The sequence below is a fragment of the Mesocricetus auratus genome, unplaced genomic scaffold (assembly GCF_017639785.1).
Source record: "Mesocricetus auratus isolate SY011 unplaced genomic scaffold, BCM_Maur_2.0 Super-Scaffold_6730, whole genome shotgun sequence".
Lineage (NCBI taxonomy): Eukaryota > Metazoa > Chordata > Mammalia > Rodentia > Cricetidae > Mesocricetus > Mesocricetus auratus.
In genome coordinates, this window is record NW_024429184.1 from 97,196,898 (window position 1) to 97,218,627 (window position 21,730).

At 37.8% G+C, this 21,730-nt stretch overlaps 1 protein-coding gene across 3 annotated transcripts in view; it reads right to left on the reverse strand.

Moving 5' to 3' along the window:
* The window catches only part of Adamts19 (ADAM metallopeptidase with thrombospondin type 1 motif 19), a 188,124-nt gene that overhangs the window by 94,849 nt on the left and 71,545 nt on the right, over positions 1-21,730 (reverse strand). For all 3 annotated transcript variants that reach the window (XM_040741782.1, XM_005069088.4, XM_040741783.1), the window contains exons 8-10: positions 14,842-14,947; positions 3,697-3,837; positions 1,671-1,821 (exon numbers count right to left, since the gene is read on the reverse strand). In XM_040741782.1, coding sequence (XP_040597716.1) covers positions 1,671-1,821; positions 3,697-3,837; positions 14,842-14,947 — 398 coding nt within the window. The remainder of the gene's footprint in view (positions 1-1,670; positions 1,822-3,696; positions 3,838-14,841; positions 14,948-21,730) is intronic.

Consider the following 21,730-nt stretch of genomic DNA (forward strand, 5'->3'; position numbering starts at 1 on the left):
AAAGGAATGATGACTACACACTTCTTACCAAATTTTGTAAGAGACATGAATATGGAGGAAGTACAAGCACAAAAGAAAAGCCCCCAAAAAGGCAAGAAAGCCAATGTCAGCCAAGCAGTGTATATAGTGAAAATGCATTTCAATGAGAAAAAGCATTTTCAGATGAAGGGAATTTATCAAGAGCAAGATCCAAATGAAAGAAGTCAACATGACAAAAGAAACCCAAGAGTAGACGCTCTCTGTATACAAGATGTAGAGCAGCAAGAAGGGTAAACATCTGGGCAAGGAGAGTACAGTTTAATCACTGTTTAAACTGCATACAGATGTTTATGGAGAATTTACAAAACTGTCTTGCAATTTACAATGTGCACAGATTAGCACATACGATGACTATAGCACAAAGCAGATTGTACCTATGTGACTGCACACTGCATGTTCCTAGAATCCAAGTGAAAAGGGAGCACATTTGATCTATGCAGATTACATATTAAGTGCTCACATTTTCAACCACAGAGCAGAGTTTGGTGAACCACTGGGGACAGGGCAACGCTCTTTGCCAATAAAGCTATACTGTATTGCTCCCATGGCCATTCACATAGATGCTATCTGTGGTTAGCTGCAGCCAGCACAACAGACTGGTGTAGCAACAGAAGCTATACTGAAGATGATTCCAGCTCTCTGGTTCCTTAATTAAGAACATGTGGCCCAAAGTCTAGACCTGAGTCAGTTCAGACTCTTTAAAAAGGAGAGCTGTCACTGTGAAAGCTTAAAATGTAATAGGTTAAGTAGTTTTTACCCCCCCTCTGTGTGTGTGTGTGTGTGTGTGTGTACAAAATTTGAAAAGAAAATGAAGAACATTTGTGGCTACTTAAAAACTTAAACAATATGTTTGAGTAACATTTAATTTAAAATAGGACACTATTAGGATACTGAGAAAAATAATTGTTTTTTTAAATCCCCTAAGCAATTACACATCCAGAGATAAAATAACACCTATAGTAATCCATGAAAGTTTGTGACAAATAATAATATAAACAACGCAAGCAAAAAAATAAAAAGATTTTGCTACAGACAGTGGCCACTCAGTTTAGAGACTCCCTCCCAAATTTTTTTTATAAGAAACAATTTTAAGCACCTTATGTTTAAGGATAGATGACCTTTCTACCACTACTACATATCCTCACATCATTTTGCTGTATTTTATCCAGTTAACAATTATGAAAGCTTAACATTTAAAATAGAAGCATTATTCTGGCATAACATAGTTGCCTGACTTCAGTGTGTTTTTGAAGTAGTAAGCTTCCCCTCTGCCTTAGCCTTATTTTTTTTCTTTATTGGCTCTAATTAACTACTCATGCCTTATTGCTTTCACTTCCAAACTGCAAAGAAAACATAAGGGGTTTCAGAGTGAGTGGTACAGGTCTATGTTTGCTCCTTGAAATAGGGTGGGCCAGAAGCAGGACAGAAAGACAGGCAAGGGTCCTTTTCCCCTCACGTAGGTGTAGAGTTGGGTGGAATTATCCAAATACACTATTTTTTTCTCAGAAGTTTCTTTTGAGGGTTGTTGTGACTTGGAGCAACACAGACTAAAATAAGGTCATCTCCTCCACCAATGAGGAATTCTAGACAATGAATGTGGGCGATCAAGAACAGCTGTCCATGCCTCTCACCTGCATCTCTTGACAAAAGGAAGCCAAAGGCCCAAAGAGAATCTGGCACTGTTCATCTGCAGTGTACACCATCCCTGGTAGCTTTGAGGGAACCAACACAGAACTGAGGCTCTGTGGACTTGTCTGTAGCAAGCAGCTACTAGCCTTTGACCTGTTAACATGCAGAAACATTAAACATGTGAATTTAATGAAAACAAGTCATCATGGTTATTTAGTAAGGAGAAACAGCTTCATGATGAAATTAACTTTCTACTTAGTAGTCTTTAGAAAGGATTCTGCATATGAGAATACTTTGTTTATAAGCAGTCAAGATCATCCTAATAATAACAACCGTGCTCAAGTTAACAGAATGCTTTGATTATAAACACTGCCCATAGGAATCAGTTCAGCTGGTCTAAATCTGCTGCGATGTTACATGATTTTATGCGCTTGTAAGATAAGCTCATTCTCTGACAGCAACTTGCCCAAAGCATCATACAATATCAGTCATATTTGGGGATTTAAAGAAATCATTTTATAATGAAAATTCATAGTCAGCTGAAGACTGTAATTGATATTGTGATACAGCTTCCATTTCTGAGATTATATTTAATTTGATCACAGTCCTTATGTGTGATGACAGCCACACAAATCTTGCATGTTTTTCCAGGGCACACTATACAAGGTATACTGCAGTCTACTAATGCAATTGCTGATGGTGTTTTCAAGAAATTAATGCTCTGAGTGACATCCTGAGCCATCATGACACAGCAGGTACACACTCTACTGGACAAACTTTAGAATAGAGTTACAGGTATACAATATCTTTTATGTATTTTAAATAAAGTCTTTATTCTCTAAAAGTTTTATACTTTAACACAAGGCATATTGCTCATACCTATCTACCACTACCTCCTTCCAAATGCCCCTAATTCCCCCAGAGAAGCAGTTGAAGCAAAGTCCAAGTGAAAAATTTGGGTAATTCTGAGTATTCGACTGTGGCTGTGTCTGTCCCACTTTATTGACCTCACAGGATTCAAGCATCAGGAATGTTCATGGAAAAGGAGTAAGAGCAGTAATTGGTGGACATCTATGAACTGTTGAGTTCTACCCATGATGGTGGTTGTATGCATTAACTCGCAGTTGTAGGGGTTTCCTGGATAAGACCCACACGAGATCATAATTCCAGTATGAATGGAGGAGTTCCAGCAGATCCATCATCAGAAGAACTACTGATAATTGATGTTACTGAGGGAGAGAAAGTTACTCTTTGGGGGGCTTAGTCACTGGTAGGTTTCTCATGACCCAGTGAATGACCACACACCCCTGCAAATATAGGAAAATCCAAATAAACGTTATATTTTACTATTCCACAATACATAACAGATAAAATAGGGTCACCTATTTAAAGAATATGGAAAAATGAATAGTTTTCATCTTTGTGGTGATTTAACTAGGTAGTATTTATAGATTCCTCTTTTAGATTTATGGGGAACTTAAACATCTCTCTCATTGATGGGAGATGTCCTTCTATATATGTTTCTCTTGTTGGATTATGAATAAAACACTGTTGATCAATAAGGCAGGAAGATAGGCGGGACTAGGAAACAAGGAGAATTCTGGGAAAGATAGGCAGAAGGTGATGACTTGTAGCCACCAGAGGAGTAACAGTTTCAGGCATTCTCTGGTAAGCCAAGACCACATGGAAATACATAGATTTACAGAAATTGGTTAATAATGAACACAGAGATAGCCAATAAGAAGCTTTAGTTATTGGCCAAAAGTTTTATAATTAAAATAAATCTCTGTGTGTTCATTTGGTGCTGAAGTGGTTGCAGGACAGGCAGGAAAAGAAGCCAGCAACATGGGCAAGTTAAACTATGTGTTCTAGTTCATACCATGAGTCACAAAAAGAGGCAGGCAGAATCAAGTGCTCTGGTTCTACTGTACAGTTGACTTTCCACTTTGTCACACTGCCTTTACTGGTTGGCATTCAGCAGGAACACATAAATAGTCACAATGAAAAAGTAATTAGTGACACTACTACCTGAGAAATCTTTCCAAATCTTCCTTGCTACACCTGGACCATGAAACATCACCAAGATTTTGTCCTTTGATCCATTCACCAGACATGATATGAAGTCCATCAGCGCATGATGGGTGGTCATTGTCATGATTGATGCCCATGCTGATTTAGAATATAATCGAAAGAAAAGGATTCATGTTAAGTAAATGATATTTTTATATCTGTTATTACTATAGTGGCATGGCAGTCAAAACATCTAATGGGAAATTTTATTTGGAAGAAATTAGTTTAAAAATAAGATCAAATATCAAATTGCATTTATTTTTAAATTTTATCAACCAGGCTTAAAGTAAATAATGTAATTCGATTAAGAACACTTTCAAAACATGTATTCAAAACACATATTCAAAGTGCATGCTTAGCTACATTTAAGATACTGGATAAATTGTACACATATTATTGCATTGTTTATATGGATAAAAATTGCAAATTTTCATTCAATCTCATTGGATTATTGCCTTTGCCTGAAGTAGTTTGTTCTTCTAAACTATGATGTACCTTTTAGCCATACTAAATCAAAATGAACAACTAACTTCTTGGAACATTTCCTTCATCTGATTCACAACTCCATATTCTTCCATACACCTCAAATAACAAAAATATCTCTTGGAAAACTTCTTGGCCATCATTACCTTTTCTACTGAATCATAAATCTGTTTATTTAAGTAGAGATTCTACTCTGAAAATTTGGCTCATCCCCAAATAGGTACTTTAGAAACATCTTCAATAGAATTTTAAGTTTTTCTTCTTTGATGCTTTTATTTGGACCTGTCCTCTTTTTCCTCTGGTGTTCAGTTTGGTTTAGCTAGGTACTGTATTCCAAATGATCATACCAACACTTTGTCCTACTCCCAAACAATCAATGTGTTTGGGGAAAGGCTTGTCCAATATGATCCCTAAATATTTCTCTCAACTTTTATCTCCTTTCTATTCCTGCTGCAACTTGATGGAGATGATGAATTATTTTTATTTGACAATGGAGACAATTAATATGATACTCTTCCCTTGTCTTAGTCCAGTATGTTTTACTGACATTCTCCCTCTCTTTACACCTAATTTACCCCTGTGAAATGGATCCATAATAAAAGCCGACTTTAACATGAATTGGCCATCTTGAGCCCCACTATAGCAGTTTCCAGATGGCCCAATGAAGAACTAGGCCCTTCATCCTTTATTTATTTAAAATAACTTAGCATTTCTCAACTATGTTTTTTACTTTCTTATAATTCACTATTACTTAGCATTTCCTATGCTCAATATACACACCATGAGGCTCTTTCATCTTTTCTGACTCAATATAAAAATTTTAATGTAAGCATGACATTAAACATTTTTTTATTAGAACCTTGTCTCAAAATAAACAAGCCAACGCCAAAACAAATGAAAAACAACAACAAAAAATGACTAGAGAGATGACTCAGTCATTAAAGGCTAGGGTCACAACCAAAATATAAAAAAAGAAGAAGAGGAAGAAGAGGGAGGAAGAAGGGAAGTAAAGAAGGAAGGAAGGGAGAGAGGGGTAGAAAAAAAGAAAGAAAGAAAGAAAGAAAGAAAGGAAGGAAGGAAGGAAGAAAGACAGTGACACCAATAACTAATGTAATAATTAATGAGCCCCAGAAGAGTCTACACTGTAGCATGGGAATGTTTCCATAGTAACTATGTACCCCACAGGACTCACTCCTAAAAACATGAGGACATGAACTTCCACAGTAAGTATGTGTTTCACAGTCCATATCCCCATGAACATGGGGATACAGACCTTACATCTAAGAACATGGGGATGGACAACATCATCCAAAGTAGTTATTGATCCTCAGGCCTCTCCTTAACAATATGTAGACAGGAAGTGTACACAGCAGCTATTTGCCACAGGCCTTTCCCTAAAACCAATGGGGACAAGTGGTGTCCTTAATAACGACATGCCCCACAGGCCTCACTCCTACAACATGAGAAGGAAAAACAGTTTTCTACATTGAGAAATTACTGAATAAGCAAACCATAGTGAACATGACAAAACCCTGTCAAAATGAACACAAGAGATTTTTTTTACCACCTAGTAAAATGACCCCATGTTTTAGGAATAATTACATATCCAGCTAGTGAAGATTAGCCTACAGCTGGAAATAATAAAGGAGATGAAAGGTGATTTATAAGGTCATAATCAGCCATCACACACTGGCATTGTGCAGTCCATACCTTACCCTTAACCTCTAAGGTGTCTTTCTTCCAGCTCTTTGCCCAAATACATTCTAATTAATAGATAACATAATTCAAGACATCTGCAGATGATTGCTAAAAGACTCTTACTAACCTCTACCTCACTCATTTGCCTTAACTTACCAAAGGGTTTTGTGAAGAGTAATGTTCAATATTCTCTAAGTTGTACTTCAGTTATTTTCAAAATTCTTTAGCACAAGGACATTTTAGGCTCCCCAAATATCTAGCTAGCATCTAGAACCCACACTCTACATAGCTCAACCAGAATCACTTTTCTTTAAGAACAAAATTAGTATAATGTCTGATAAGTTCTCAAACTCAGGATTTTGATGTAATCACTCATGAACAGGGGCTAAAATTGAAAAAGCAGAAAGAGAAAAGTTTGTTTAATATATGCAACGTTTCCAACAAAGGTATGTTAGTGAAATATTCTACTTCATCTGACTTAGTTTTAAATAAAAACTAAAAAATTTTCAGTGAAAGTTTCCAAGAATATTTACATAGTAGTTTAGAATACAGTTAGAATTTTCATCAAAGTTGTTCTGGGTGATTATAATTAGACTTGTTCTAAAACCAAAATAAAGGGTATTAAATATATAAATTAAAAATTTGAATAAAATTTATTATGACAATAGTTTTTTAAAGCATAAACTGACATGGAAGTAACCAACCTCATCTGTATTCTGCAAGAATATAAAGTATATTAATTAGGTATAATTCCTTTAGGTATGATAATTTTGATTAAAAAATTAAAAAATGTACTATCAAATGTAACTATTCACTTTCAGAACCAGAAATCACTCACTAGTTAACAATGTTTCCATTTTTCATGAATGTCTTTGAACTGGGTCTGCATTAACACATATTAATGGCATAATTGACATAAAATACAGGAAGAGAAAATGCTTTCAAAGGTTGATGACCACAAGAAAAAGTAAGACCTTGTATAGGATGTATATAAAACAGCTCCACTGAGAATGACTGAAGAAAAGCAAATTGAACACTAGTATCAAAGTAACTGTGAACATTAGAGCACTCTCCTACCTATCCCTTGCTGTAAAAACTAAGTGGGCTGTTGAAAATTGTTTACAAAGTCACCTCATAGAGGCCACTTTATACTGAGGGAGTAAATAAGAGAATTTTATTGCATTAGTCTCTTTTGACAAAAGATACACAGAGATCCAGGCAATGTGCTGTGTTTGCTTTATTTGTTGAAAGGGTGGGCTTAAGGCTCATTAAGAAAACTACCAGAGCAAGAATTAGTTTGCTTAGTTATTGAATAAACAAGTTGGATGTGTATGTAGGCAGGTGGGGAGGATCTGAGAGGAGATGTGCAAGGGAAAACGTGATCAAAATATACTTATGAAAATATTTTCAAATAAAAAATGAAGCCGGGCGGTGGTGGCGCACGCCTTTAATCCCAGCACTCGGGAGGCAGAGGCAGGCAGATCTCTGTGAGTTCGAGTCTGGGCTGGACCGACAGCCTCGAAAACAATACAGAGAAACCCTGTCTCGTAAAAACCAAAAAAAAAAAAAAAAATGAAACAAACACCTGTAAGCTTACCACAATCTCACAGACTCCTTGGGATGCCTGACTACACCTGCCAGCCCTCGCTTCTGATTCAGTCTCTGGAAGTACCACTGCCTCATCTCCCTGGTAGATTTGACCCCAGCATCCTCATGGGGCACTGCTTTAATTAACAGCCTCTGACTGATGGTATGGAATGTGATCAGTTCTCCCACTGAAGCAGTCTTTAGACTCATGCACAAATGTTGGAATTTTACAAACACAACAATAAAACTAAAGTAACGTATCCATTTGGGAGATTTAACTTCCAAGATGTAGAGATTTGTCCGTTTCCAAAGGAGTGATGTGATTTTCCAGTTGAAGAAGAGGGCAGCTTCTTATTCTGATGACCATTTTCCCTCTGGGAACCTGATTATCACTTAGATCTCAGCTTGAACCATGGAAAGATCTGATGATGGAATTATTATTTATTGATCATTAACATTTCCTGTATGACTCACATCAGAACGGATTACCAAAATATTTGGCTATGGCTATTTTGAAGCACATCTGGAATCATCAAGAAACATTGCTAAGTCTTGACTCTACAGCTGTGAAATAAAACAATTGTTAATCCTTATCTGTGCCGGTCAATACATTAGTCATTTCCAATGATATCATTTAACCTTCATAGTAGCCCCAAACTGTTCCCATTAGGACGGCTTCTATTTTACAGATGAGGACAGCTCTGAGGTCATGGCAGGACATGTGACTTAGATGCATTTCCTCTTAGTTCAATGCTCAGACAGACAGACCTCTGAAGCACCTCACTCTAGGGCTTCTCTTTCTGCACCAAACTCGATTTTACCAGATGATTTGTGCTCTGAGGGTTTTTTTTATGCCTCCCCTGTTTTTAGCAGAAACACATCTCTCTATATACACCGTTCTGTAACCACGCAGTGTACACTGCATGGAAAACATTTTCAAAGTAAGACATTAGTAACACCTCTCAGCATGCTGTGCAACTGAACTATATTTTAATAATCTCAGTTTAAATTCATTTTGACAAAAAGCCTTGGGCAAATAAACTCTCCACTAACATTCTACATGGTTGTCAAGTCAACTGAAAAAATATTTTTATCTTATAAAACTTCTCAACTTGTTTAAAAGTCCTTGCCAGGAAGTTTTTGTGATATCCTGAGGACAGCCGACGGAAAGCTGGAGACTGGCTTGGATCTTGAAGATGGTCCCTTCCGATGTTGGAAGAGTTGGAGAACACATGCATTCACTCCCATTATGGGAGTCATTTGGAAAGGATTCGATTTGTAAACAGTAATATTTTAAAAGACAAGAGTTTTTCTCTAACCCAGAAGGTGGAGGTAGGAGGAATAGACAAACAGCACTAAAGATGTTTTAAAAAGCAATAGGGATGATGGGAGCAGATCCACAGCTAAGCACTGGGCCAAACTCCTGGAGTTCAGTCATAGGGAGGGAGGAGTAATAATATGAGCAAAGGGGTCAAGACCATGCTGGGGAAACCCACGAAAACAGCTGACCCGAACAATGGGAGCTCACTGACTCCAGACTGACAGCTAGGGAACCTGCATAAGACCAAACTAGGCCCTCTGAATGTAGGTGACAGTGGGGGGCTTGGGCAGTTTATGGGGCTGCTGGCAGTGGAATTGGATATTTATCCCTAGTGTATGAACTGGCTCTTTGGAGTCCATTCCCTATGGAGGGATACTTTGTTCAGTCTAGATACAATAGGGAGGACCTTGGTCCTGCCCCAGATGATGTAACAGACTTTGATGATCCCCCGTGGGAGGCCTCACCCCCTCTGAGGAATGGCTGGAGGGTGGGGTGGGGAGATGGTAGGGAGAATGGGAGGTTGGGAGGGAAGCATAATAGTGCTTCCCTCCAAAGCCACAAATTACAGCATACCCAAGAATCTTACTCAGCTGTAATGCCTGATAATCACAATATGACCAGAATGGTGAGATATCCCCAAGGGTGCAATAGTGCACTTATATATTAGGGATAACAAACAATTGTGTCAAACAAGTATGTATTCACTCATAAGTGGATATTAGATGTAAAGCAAAGGGTAACCAGAGTATAATCTGTAAACCCATGAAAGGGGGACTCGAAGAGGGTCACAATGGAGGGCACCAAGAAGGGGAAATAGTTCAGATGACCTGGGTAAACTGGGAGGGGGTAGAAGGAAGGGGATGGGGGAATGGGAACATGAGGGTTCAAGAAGACCAAGTTGAGGGAGGGACAAAAGGGGAGAGCAATGAAAGAGATATCTTGATAGAGGGGGCCACTATGAGGTTAGGGAGAAACCTGGTGCTAGAGAAATTCTCAGGAATCTACAGGAATGACCCCAGCTAAGACTCCTAGTAATAGTGGAGAGGGTGTCTGAAAGTGCCTTCCCTTTAATCAGATTAGGATAATTAGACAATTACACTAATTGTCATCATAGAACCTATATCCAGTAACTGATGGAAGTAGATGCAGTGACCCACAGCCAATCACTGGGCTGAGCGCCTTGGAGTTCACGTGAACAGAGGGGAGAGGGATCATATGAACAAGGAGGCATCAAGATCATGATGGGGAAAACCACAAAGACACCTGACCCGATCTAGTGGGAGCTCATGGACTATGGGCTGACAGCTGGGGAACCTGCATGGGACTGAAGTAGGCCCTCTGAATGTGGGTGACAGTTATGTGACTTGATCTTTTGGAGAGGGGCTGGCAAGTGGCACCTATCCCAGGTGCATGAACTGGCTTTTTGGAGCTCATTCCCTATGGTGGGATACCTTGCTCAGCCTTGATAAAGGAGTAAGAATTTGGTCCTGCCTCAACTGGGTATCCAGACTTTGTTAACTGCCCTAAGGAGTGGATGGGGGGGGTGAGAAGGGGGAGGTAGGGGACAGGAGAAGGGGGGGGGAGGAGAAACTGGGCTTGGTATGTAAAGCGAAAAATGAATTTAAAAAGAAGTCGTGTTATTGAACTTAAGTCACACTAAATAGAAAGGAATTCATGCCTGCAACCAACTACTCCTATCAGGAGACCACAGACCCTAGAGAGGAAACTGCTACTACCATTTTTTCTCTAAACCAATAAAATTCCTACCTGTATTCTCAGTACTTAGGCACATAGGTAAATGTAGCTCTCATTTCTTATCATAAAAGCTCTTGAAACAGATGGAGGGTTCTTCAGACATACACAATGTCAAAATACACAGAAGTGGCTCATGGTGCTTAGAATCAACTGGTGTATTCACAATGTAATCCTTAAGGATCATGGAACAGCACGGAAGAGGGGTGGAAAGACTGAATGAGCCAAGGACCAGGAGACCTTCTGTGAGAAAGTGTCTTCTAGAGCTGACAAGGAAACTGCACCCATGAAATCTCAAAAGTATCTTTGCCTGAACAAGATCCTCATAAGAGCATCAGTTGAATTTAGATGGGAAAAATATCCCAAGGCCCATCCCTAAGTGAAGAGCTACAGAAAATCAGTGACTGCGAGAGAGGGACAGTCAGTTTCCTTCAGGGATGAACTACCAGATCATCTAATCCCAATGGCCAGGTTAAACACATGTAACTGACAATAACTGGACTCAGCATAACAATAATAATTAAAGAACAGTTCATGATCTTGAGAAGTAAGGAAATAATGCAATTACAATTTTCATGTATGAAATTCTCAAAAATTAAATTACAAGGGGATCTTCTGGTGCATGTGTTAATATTTTTCATGATGTAATACTATCTCTAGAGGCTGTATATTATGTAAAAATAATTTTTAAAAAGGAGAAACAAGCCCATTTCCATAAAATGGCATTTGATTACATTCAATGAATGAATATATGTGATTTGATATAACTACACTGCTGTGTCCTCATAACAAATGGTTAGATGTGAGGAATTATAAGAGTTTAAAATCTTTTGTGAACTTTTATTTTTTAATCATTTAACTCATTTTAATTTACAAAAACATCCATGCAACAAGTATTTACATTAGCATTTCTAAAATATGTGTAAGATGAGGCAACAAATTAGATGTGTGCTAAAATGCTTTCCTAGTTGTATCTCCAGTTCAAAAGAAAAAACAAAACAAAACAAAACACATAGGTTAAAAAAAGGAAAAATCAAAAATGCAGCCATAAGAGGTTTCCTTAAACTTTCCCTGCATTTCCTTAAACCTACCTACCAGTGTTGCACACACTTGATAAACTCAAAATACACATTAGTGTCCTAGGAGATGGGATCAAGGATATGATCTAGATCAAGTTCTCCTATGACTACGTTTACTATTTACTAGGGTTGGGGAGTTCTTGCTTACTTAGGTCCTGAGAGGATTTTATCTTACACATCTCCTCCCTGTCCCTGCTTTGCTGCCACTACTGTCATCAATGAAGACAAGTTCTGACCCTATCCACTTATGCCACATCAAATCCCCAGCCTCCAGTGTAAATTCTTTTTGTTTTTATCAACAAGAAGAGATGCTGAACATGTGATGAATGGATGACCTGCAACAGAACGACAGGGCTTGGAGATTGCCATGAAGTTGGTTCGACTGTACATTCCCTGGACTTACTACCGTCAACCGAAAGAGAACATTGACGGCGAGAGGCTCAGAAACTTCACTTTAGTACATTTTCTGGATGATTCTTACTTACTCAAAGTTCTGAGAACTAATGATACACTAGCTAAAACCTACTCTTTATACCATTATTCAAACCATCTGTCAACTGACTTCAATTTAATTTTGCCTGGAACAGTTAATTCTAGTCTAACATGTGTCATTACTCTGTAGTAAAATGCTTTCCTAATGCAAATCTTCATTTATGTTTCAACTCAAACTTTAACCTTTCATTATCTACAAAGGACTATTCAATAAATCCAGGACCTTCAGGCCCATATTTCTAGTGACCTTTAATATCTGTGTCCTTAAAATACAGTGTATGTTGGGCATAATTAGAACTGCCATTTATTTTTGGTGAACATTGATGAATAGTTGTATGCTATTGCTATGTAGAATGTGTTTAAAGCTACCACTGAAAAAGCAATTTAACATTTTTTCTTACCAAGTGAGTATCTACCACTCATTCAGCACATACAGAATTATAATCGCAACCACCCTACAATGAGAAGAAAAGCAAAAATACAAGGATCCTTCCAACTGCAAAACTGTGAGTGAAGGACTGCCTGTCTCTAACAATCTGTCCCTTTTACTCACTCAGTGGAGGAATGTGTGACATTGGCCAAAGTATAAGTGGTAGAGGGAGACACGAGACACACTTGCTGTAGAGAATTCTAGGCAACACAACACAGTAAATAAATTGACCTGGACTCATCACTAAATTCAGTGTAAAAGTCTTGCTCTAAAAATCTTAAGAGATGACAGTTTCCAGAGTCTAAATTTCTTTATTTGGTCAAAACTTTTGGCATATATTCACTATACATAGCCATTAGTTTCATAAAGACAATTTCTTTCCAGTATATCATGTGATCTGACCATATTTGTTCCCAAACCCTCCCCTAACCTTCTACTCTTTCCTTCCTGCCGATATCCTCCCCAAGTCTCTCTTATGATTCCATGTCATAAAATATGCAGTACATAACTTTGAATCACAAATGAGAGAAAATGTGATAACTGTCTTTTCTGAGTGGGGCTTGTTTCACTCCATCTACCATACCCTTTCATTCTGCTTAATGGCTCTATCTGTTTATATTACAGCTCTATCTGCTTATACCATAGTTTTTGACTTATTAATTTGATAACAGATTAATAGATAGCAACAATAAACGCGGGGCATGGAAGTGAAGATAGAAACCTGCGGATGAGCAGGGCTTTCTTAAAGATTATCTTTCTTGGTAAGACTTGACTACGTTTCCACTGGGGATGTGACCAGGAAACTGAGAAGCTTACATTCACAATTCAGTCTGTCCCCAGTCTATACCATGTCTACTACAATAAACTTCTTGAAAACACATGAAAAGCTTTTATGTCATTAAACCTTAAAGCAATCCAATCACCAAAGTATTACACCCAATTTGCTGGAGGAACCCTTAGGTCCAAGGATAGCAGCTAACTTAGTGTAGAAATCCAGAAAACTATGACTGGCATTCAATGGCTTGTGGTCAAATCCCTACTCCAATAAATGCCATTTTTATAACTTTGAGAAGGCAAATAAAGTTTCTGATTTTTTTTTTTGCTATAACCTGGGAGCACAACAGCACTCAGTCCTCAGATTACTCCTCTGAGAACTTAAGAACGTGTGAATGTTGTTGACTGATTATCATCGGGATTAATGACACTGGTAGAATGACAACCTCAGGTCCTGTGCCCAGCAGTCAAAGACAAAACAAACACAATGACTTTTTTTGTTAGTTCTTTGTCTCATGATACTTTATCAAGGCATTTAAATTTTTTTCTTGTAGGTTTTTTTTGTGAATATGTTATGGTTTCTGGTGTTATGTTTTCGTGGGATTCCTGTGTGTATGAACATGTGTCTCTCTGAGTCTGTATGGGCTTCTTGCATGTTCTTGTTGGATCTTTTTCTTCTGTTTTGGGTTGTCATGTATCATTTTGTTTGTTTTTGTTTTATCTTATCTTTTTATTTTACTAATTTTAAATTTTATTGTTATTTAGATACATGTTTGCTTTTTAACGAGAGAGAAAGAAAGGGTATGAATTTGGATGGGAGAAGGAATGAGAAGGATTTGATAGGAGTTGGGGGAATGGAAACCATAATCAAAATATATATTTTATGGAAAAATCTATTTTCAATAAAATAGAAAATCAAAACTACTATGGCTGTACTCATCCTCTTGTGTGATGTACTAAATGAACCAGTGTGTGGAAGGTGCTTGGATTTGAAAAATAATGCCTGGAATCAAGTTAACTGTGCTAACTGCATGTTAATGATGTGTCTCATTTCACTGTTTGCTTAAACTGTGCAGATTAATTCATTCAGTCTGTGCTGATAGTAACAGATTATGCTATTGTGTCGTATTGTCACTTGTCTGGTGGGATTTTCTTGAGTGATTGTTGGAAACACACATTGCTTTTTAGTTTCACGGCTGTCCCAATATTTACTTGGGAATGTATAGTGAAATCAGTCATGCATCATCTTGATGCACTATCTTGAAGACTGAAACAGCATAATGGGGCTTTATTCAAAGTGTCAGGAACGGTTACAGGTTGCAAAATGTGCTCTGCATTACTTCCCTCTACTTCTTACACTGAGTTCTTCAAAGTTTTAAAGCACTTGGACGCCAAAGAAAAGAATCAAAAACACACATGGATCCCAATAACTCACATTATTAATCTATGTGCTAAATGTACACAATATGGTGATGGCTTTTACTTACTTGTGACCCATTTCGTGAGCAATTGTAAATGCAAGGTTCAGGCCATTGTCTTCAGCAATAATACACTTTCTCTTTTCACTACACATTCCATTCAAGTAAGCTATACCTAAAAGACATCAACATGATTAATCATATGTTAAACTAAAACTGAAAAAAATCTACATGTCACATGGATCATTACAGAGAAAATCTAGTCACTACTCACTTCTATATTTCATATCTGATGTTCCTAGAATAGCATATTTTCCACAAATATTAGGATTGTTATTTGTTTATAGTCCTCATTTTTCTGTCTGTGTGGCATATATATGTGCCTGAGTGTGCAGGTCGACCTGAATACACATGACAGAGGATTGACGTCAGAAGTCTTTTTCAGTTGCTTTCCACCTTGATTTTTGAGTTAAGATCCCTCACCAAGCCTGAGGTCCACTGGTTCAGCTAGGCTGTATGGCTAATGAGATCTATGGATCTACCTATTTCTGCATCCCTAGCATGGACGTTATAGACACACATTGCCTTTCCCAGCTTTCTACATGGGTGCATGGAATCTAAAGTCAGATCCTCATGCAAATTAACTCGGTCTTCTTCCCATACCCTCTTATATGTTTTGTATTCTTCCAGCCTTAACAAACTGCCCAAGATTCCAAATGTTATATTGAGTTCTGTGTTCACACTGAGTTCCTTATTTTCCATCCTAGTTTTAAATAGATTAACTCTAAAGTTCCCAGTTGTATGACAATTGCTGGAGGGTTTTCCACCCCTAGGTAGACACAGCTTACTATCTTAAGGGAACAACTTTCTGAAATTCTTGCACACTGAAGAAAAAGGAGGCACCACTGTCTGGTGCAGGTGTCCTGGATGAATGAGAGGCAATGTCTCTGAAAGAGAACAAAAGGCTGAAAAAATCCATTGAAGAAATATGAAAGTGAGTTAATTAAGTAGGGGAGCACCTGATATAAATGCATGAAAGAAAAAATGGGTTCAGCTGAAGTTGGAGGGCATGTACTGGAGCAGCACTAATATGTCCAGCTGAGGGACAGGAGACCTAGTGACTGCAACACACAGGATACATTTGTGCTTGTCCTCTGTTCATCCGATATAGAAAAGGAATAGAGAATATGTATCGGCTGTAGACTGAATGTGAACGAAGGGAAAGATGTGTAGTATCGTAAGCAAAGAAGCAAGGCAGCAGAACCTGGAATGTGAAGAACAGGATATAGTAGTAGGAAAAATTGGTTCATCCACATATAAAGGAAGGGCTGTGCAGGTAGTTCATCAGTTAAGAGCACTTCCTGCTCTTGCAGAGGACCAGGGAAGGTAGCAGTAGCTCCTGCTCAAGGAAAAGATACCCTCTTCTGCACTCTGCAGGCACGTGCTCTCACTCACCTGCTCATAACCTGTCCCCCAACAACACATACATGCATACAAAAATAGACGATGCAAGTCTATAAACAGAAGCCAGGAAAGGAGGTATAGTGCCTTTTAATCTCAGCACTTGGAAAGCAGGGGCAGATGATCCTCTATGAATTCCAGGCAAGCCTGGTCTACATAGCCAGTTCCACACCTGCCAATGATATATATTGAAACCCTGTATAGGGGCAGTGTATGCACCTAAAAAATACATACAGTGACTGTTACCAGAAAGTGGAGTTTAGGGATTTAAAATATCAGATATTTTAAGTCAAATAATTTAGTGGTGTTGGCTGAATAACAAATTTGATGTTCGAATGAAGTTAGGAAATTGGGAAGAATCAAGATGAACCAAATGGCACTATAGTAAAGCACACATGCTTCATTCATGAATGAAGAGTCGAGAAACCCAGTGGGGGAAACAATGGTTTAGAATCAGGGAGCGAGAGAAATGTAGCAACCAGCACTGTTGTGTCCTTCCTGCACCAGCATGTAACACAGGAGAGCACAAAGTGATTTCTTTGGCAGTCCTGGAGTATAAAAATCTACAATCACAAGGGTTATAGGAAATCATTGACTCATAGTATGGTTATGAAAATAAATTGATTAATATTTGTATATGTATTTATACATACCATAAAGACATTTATAGTATAAAATATAAATGCATATGAAATAATAGAAATTATTCAAGTGATGATTATTTGTCTACAAAGAGGTATGATTGCAGTTATATTATAAAACCATACTACCACATATTACAGGAAGAAGAAAATGACTACGTGTATGGTAATTCATTAATATCAGCTGTCCAGTGGGCTAACATTATGGGTGAACTTTCCCCTTGCTTCCCATTTTCCAAATTCATGTGTTCATAAAGGTTCATAGTGAGAAATTTAAAACTTTTAAACATGGCAATCATTTTTACAAATTTGATTAGTAATTGCAACTTCTCATGGACCTGGTTGCAGTGTAACAATTGAAAATGACCTTCTGCTCCTAGTCTTCTGATGGGCAAAGTAAAAAAGGTCAACTAGTACTTGGTAAAGTTGAAATTCATTGACCCTAATTTGGCAGATCAAGGGGATGACTTTGCCTTGATCCTTACAGAGAACACTTGTTACCATTTAAACAAATTGTATTACTTTCTTTCATAGGCCATGCTTTGGTGTTCTCTTCAAGAGCACATATGTTCCCTATTATATGAGGTCTGGGGGTTAGAAGTGGAAGGATTTATCACAGCTGCTATTACAGATAGATGCAGTACAGACCCATTTCAAAGCACCATTAATATAAAGAATCCTTGAGATGTAAAGCAAACAAAAGCAGCCCTCTAGTTTCCCATCTAAACGAAAGAAGTTTTGTACCAGGATGAAGGAGAATATTTCTTCTGATGGAAAAAAGGGCAAATATGCTAAAACAATATATACATAAGGAATACCATGGGAAACTCCTGAAGTGTTGCGAGATGCATTTACAAAAGACTTGGGGTTAAACCGGAGGTCATATCTGACCAGAGAAATAAACACAAACAGAACTAAATGTTCCACCTACAGAACTGATGCTTTTATGACTGGCTGGACCACCTGAATTCAATGTTCTGGCTTTCCTATCACAATGCTTCGGGAGAGCTTTAGGTAAGTTATTTACCCCATAGCTGTATCCTATATGTTATTTACCCATGAGGTATATATTTCTCAAGCTTTATTGTAGTCCAAATTATAGTACATACTGAGCATGAGAGTCCAAATATGTTGAGCATACTTTAGAAATGTGAGCCACACAAATGCCCATTTTAAAATGGGTACACTAAGATATGTACAATTATATATGATACTAGAAATAGGAAAAATAAAAATATATGATAAAGAGAGAAATCCAGGCAAGCTTGATGAGACAGAAACCAACTTCTGGAATCACCATGTAGGTGAGGAGTAGAAAACAGCAGGAAAGGAGAGATATCACTAGGCAAATGAGCGAACATGGGGAGGGCAGAGAGATGCTCATATGAGTAGATGCTTCTGGAAGTGTGCATGCTGGTAGCCTATCTCTACAACAACAATTGATTTTGATTGTCCTGAATATGGACTGTGCTTAAAAGGATTTGATAAGTGAAATTCCCTGAAGCAAAGAATAATAAATAGTGGTTTGCTTCAAGCATTAAATAAAAAGATAATTTTGAAGAATGAAAATATATTTCTCATACTCAATAGAAAAGCCTGAGAATGAATAGTATCCAGATATTAAAAACCCATGTTTCTGGATTATATCAACCTTTAACATTATTATAAAAATATTAATCTGTCCTGTTAATTGACTTAATGCAAGATTAATCACCAAAAACAAGGTAGCTATCTAGGAATATGAAAGTACAATTATGCAAGTCATGAATGTGATATCAATGTCATTATAACACACTTTCATATTCTCTTAAAGCATTTACAATATTGTTAACAGCACAGCTTCTATAAATACTAAAGAAAATGAGTTTCGGAACAATAAAAAAGTGTAGTGACTCTTTTGATAAAAAGGGGGAATACTATGTACATATTAAAGTGCTATTGGCATTTTAATATGGTGCTTGTCTGAAAAACCTCTTATGAACAAAAGTTTATGTTTAAAAAAGCTTAAATGGTAACTCTCAAATACAAGGAAAAGTTCTTAAAAGTTCAAATTTGGAGACTGGGTGATGATGAGAATTTGTCAACCTGTGTGTTTTAGTTAGGGTTTCTATTGTTGGGAAGAGACACCATGACCATGGCAACTCTTACAAAAGAAAATATTTAATTGGGTCTGGATTCCATTTTCAGAAGTTTAGTCCATTATCATCATGGTTTGACACCTTGACATGAAGACAGAAATGGTGCTGGAGAAGTAGCTGAGAGTTCTACATTTTTACTCACAGGTAACAGGAAGTGTTCTGTCTCACTAGGAATGGCTTGAGCATAAATGAGACCTCAAAGCCTACTTCCACAGTGCCACACTTCCTCCAACAAGACCACACTTACTCCCAGCCTCCCACCCTATCGCCATTTCCTTCCACATAGGGGATATCTAGAGTTGTCATTTCATTCAGGGCAGGGTCCAGGCACTCCCCTAAGAGTACAGGCTGAGAGAGCATCCCTCTTTGTGTTATGGACACACGATGTCTGTTAGTATTCGAGGGATAAACACTGATCCACTGCTCAGGGCCCCATAGGTTTCCCAGGCCTCCTCACTGGCTCTCACATTCGGGGGTCTGGATCAGTCCCATGCTGGCTTCCCAGCTGTAGATCTGGGGTCCAAGAGCTCTCCCCTGTTCAGATCAGCTGTCTCTGCTGGTTTTGTCAGCCCATTCTTTGCCAATTTGCTCGTTGTTCCTCTCTCTCTGTCACTGGGTTCCATGGGTTCAGTTCAGTGTTTAACTGTGGGTGTTTGCCTCTGCTTCCATCAGTCACTGGATGAAGGCTCCAGGATGGTTATGGACATCAAGTTCATTAACAGGAATGGGCATTCAAGGTGGTCTCTCCACTATAGCTTAGCTTGCCAGTTGGTGTCATAATTGCTTTTAAGACTAAGAATTTGTACTGCTATGTGATGAAAGCTGTTCAAGTATATACACAAAAGTTTATTATAGGCACCTATAATATACTAACACAATATATGTTATATAGTTGTTAAGAGTATATAACTAATATAACATTAACCCCAAAGTTTACAGGTAGCAATTTAAATAATTTTAGACTAAGACAGGGGAATGCAGGAAGGAACAGACATGTCTGTACAGCATTGAATTCATGAGCCTTTCCAAGATTCCTATTTTACTTCAGTGACTACCCAGGTGGCAATAAGAAGGGGAACCTTCAAGAGGCTGTTAGGTCACAGGGCTCACTGCTCTTATGGCTAATACTGTTAGTATGGAAGTGAGTTGGTTACTGTGCGACCAGGTCCTGAAGAAGCATCTTCAGACTTATCTTCCTGGAATCCTACATTCATACTTGCTGTTTGTCACACTATGACCCAGGGAGAAGGCCCCATCAGACGTCAGAACCTCTGGTCCCCAGAAACTTTACACAGGCTCTGTCCTTTATGTTATAGTTACAGAGAACAGTCCATAAGACAATGGTTGCATCCCACAATGAAGGATGCTCTCTCAGCCTGGACACTTGGGGAAGGGCCTAGGCCAGGCCCTGAATGAAATGACAGAATCTGGAGATCCCCCATGGAGAGCCTCACCCTCCCTGGGGAATGGAGTGGGGATTGGGCAGGGGGCTAGGGAGAGCCAGGGAGGAGGGGAGGGAGAGGGAGCTGGGATTGGCATGTGAAGCAAGCTTGTTTCTAATTTAAATAAAATTAATTAAATAAAAAAATATAAAAAATGGTTGAAGACATTACCTTTAAAGACTTTCAACATTTAAAACACAGAGAACTCTCTCTCTCTCTCTCTCTCTATATATATATATATATATATATATATATATATATATGTGTGTGTGTGTGTGTGTGTGTATATATATATGTATATATATGGAGGATATATGGAAGGGTTCAAGTTAAGACAGGGAAGAGAGATCCTACTGTCTATGCTTGCTTGTTGTCTTGCTGTGACCTTTATAACCCATTCATAAAATACAAAACCTGAAATTCTTAATCCAGCTTTTCCTGAACCAGAAAATATAGTGTTGTGGCACACTGAAAAAGCTATGTATGGTGAATTTCCCAAGCAATTCAGTGAAGAAAATCACTGTTGACTCTCCACAAACCTGCTTGGAAATCAGTATTTCCTTTTTGGTAACCGTCTTCAGTTCTTAGGCTCCATACATGATTTTACTGAGAAGCAAAAGAAGTGAACTGGGTTTGAAGATTTCATCTGCCTTCAAGATCAACGACCTGACTGTTATAAAAGTTAAGATTAGTCAGAATTAATTTGTGTGAAGTAATGCTAAGCATGCAGATGGAAAACATTTGTGTTCTGATGGCATATAAATCAGGAATCTTGGCTAATACATGTTTAGAATATTATAACATAATCATATCCCAAAGGCATTGAACAGGGAGGGACAAACACCATACTACCAAAACTGGAGAAATTAGTTTCCTAGTAAAAAACTGACAGAAGGCTTTTATAAGTAAGAAAATACTCAAATTTTCAAACGGTTTGGCAAATTATTCTCCCATCACCATGCTTATTTCTAATAAATTTTATTTCATAAGTTGTTTTGTTCTCAGTAAAATCAGCATCTATTTAGGTAAGAGAAAATTATGTTTAGAGACTTGAGAAATTTAAATACTAATACAATTTTGAAACAATTACAATCGCAAACATTTATTGTTAGATCTGATTATAAATGTAATGCCATTACTTATTATATGGAGTGATTATAATATTATAATTAAAAGATTCATATGTTTTATTTGTTTTTGTTTGTTTGTTTGTTTTGGATTTTGGTTTTTCAATACAGAGTTTCTCCATGTAGTTCTCGCAGTCCTTGAACTCCCT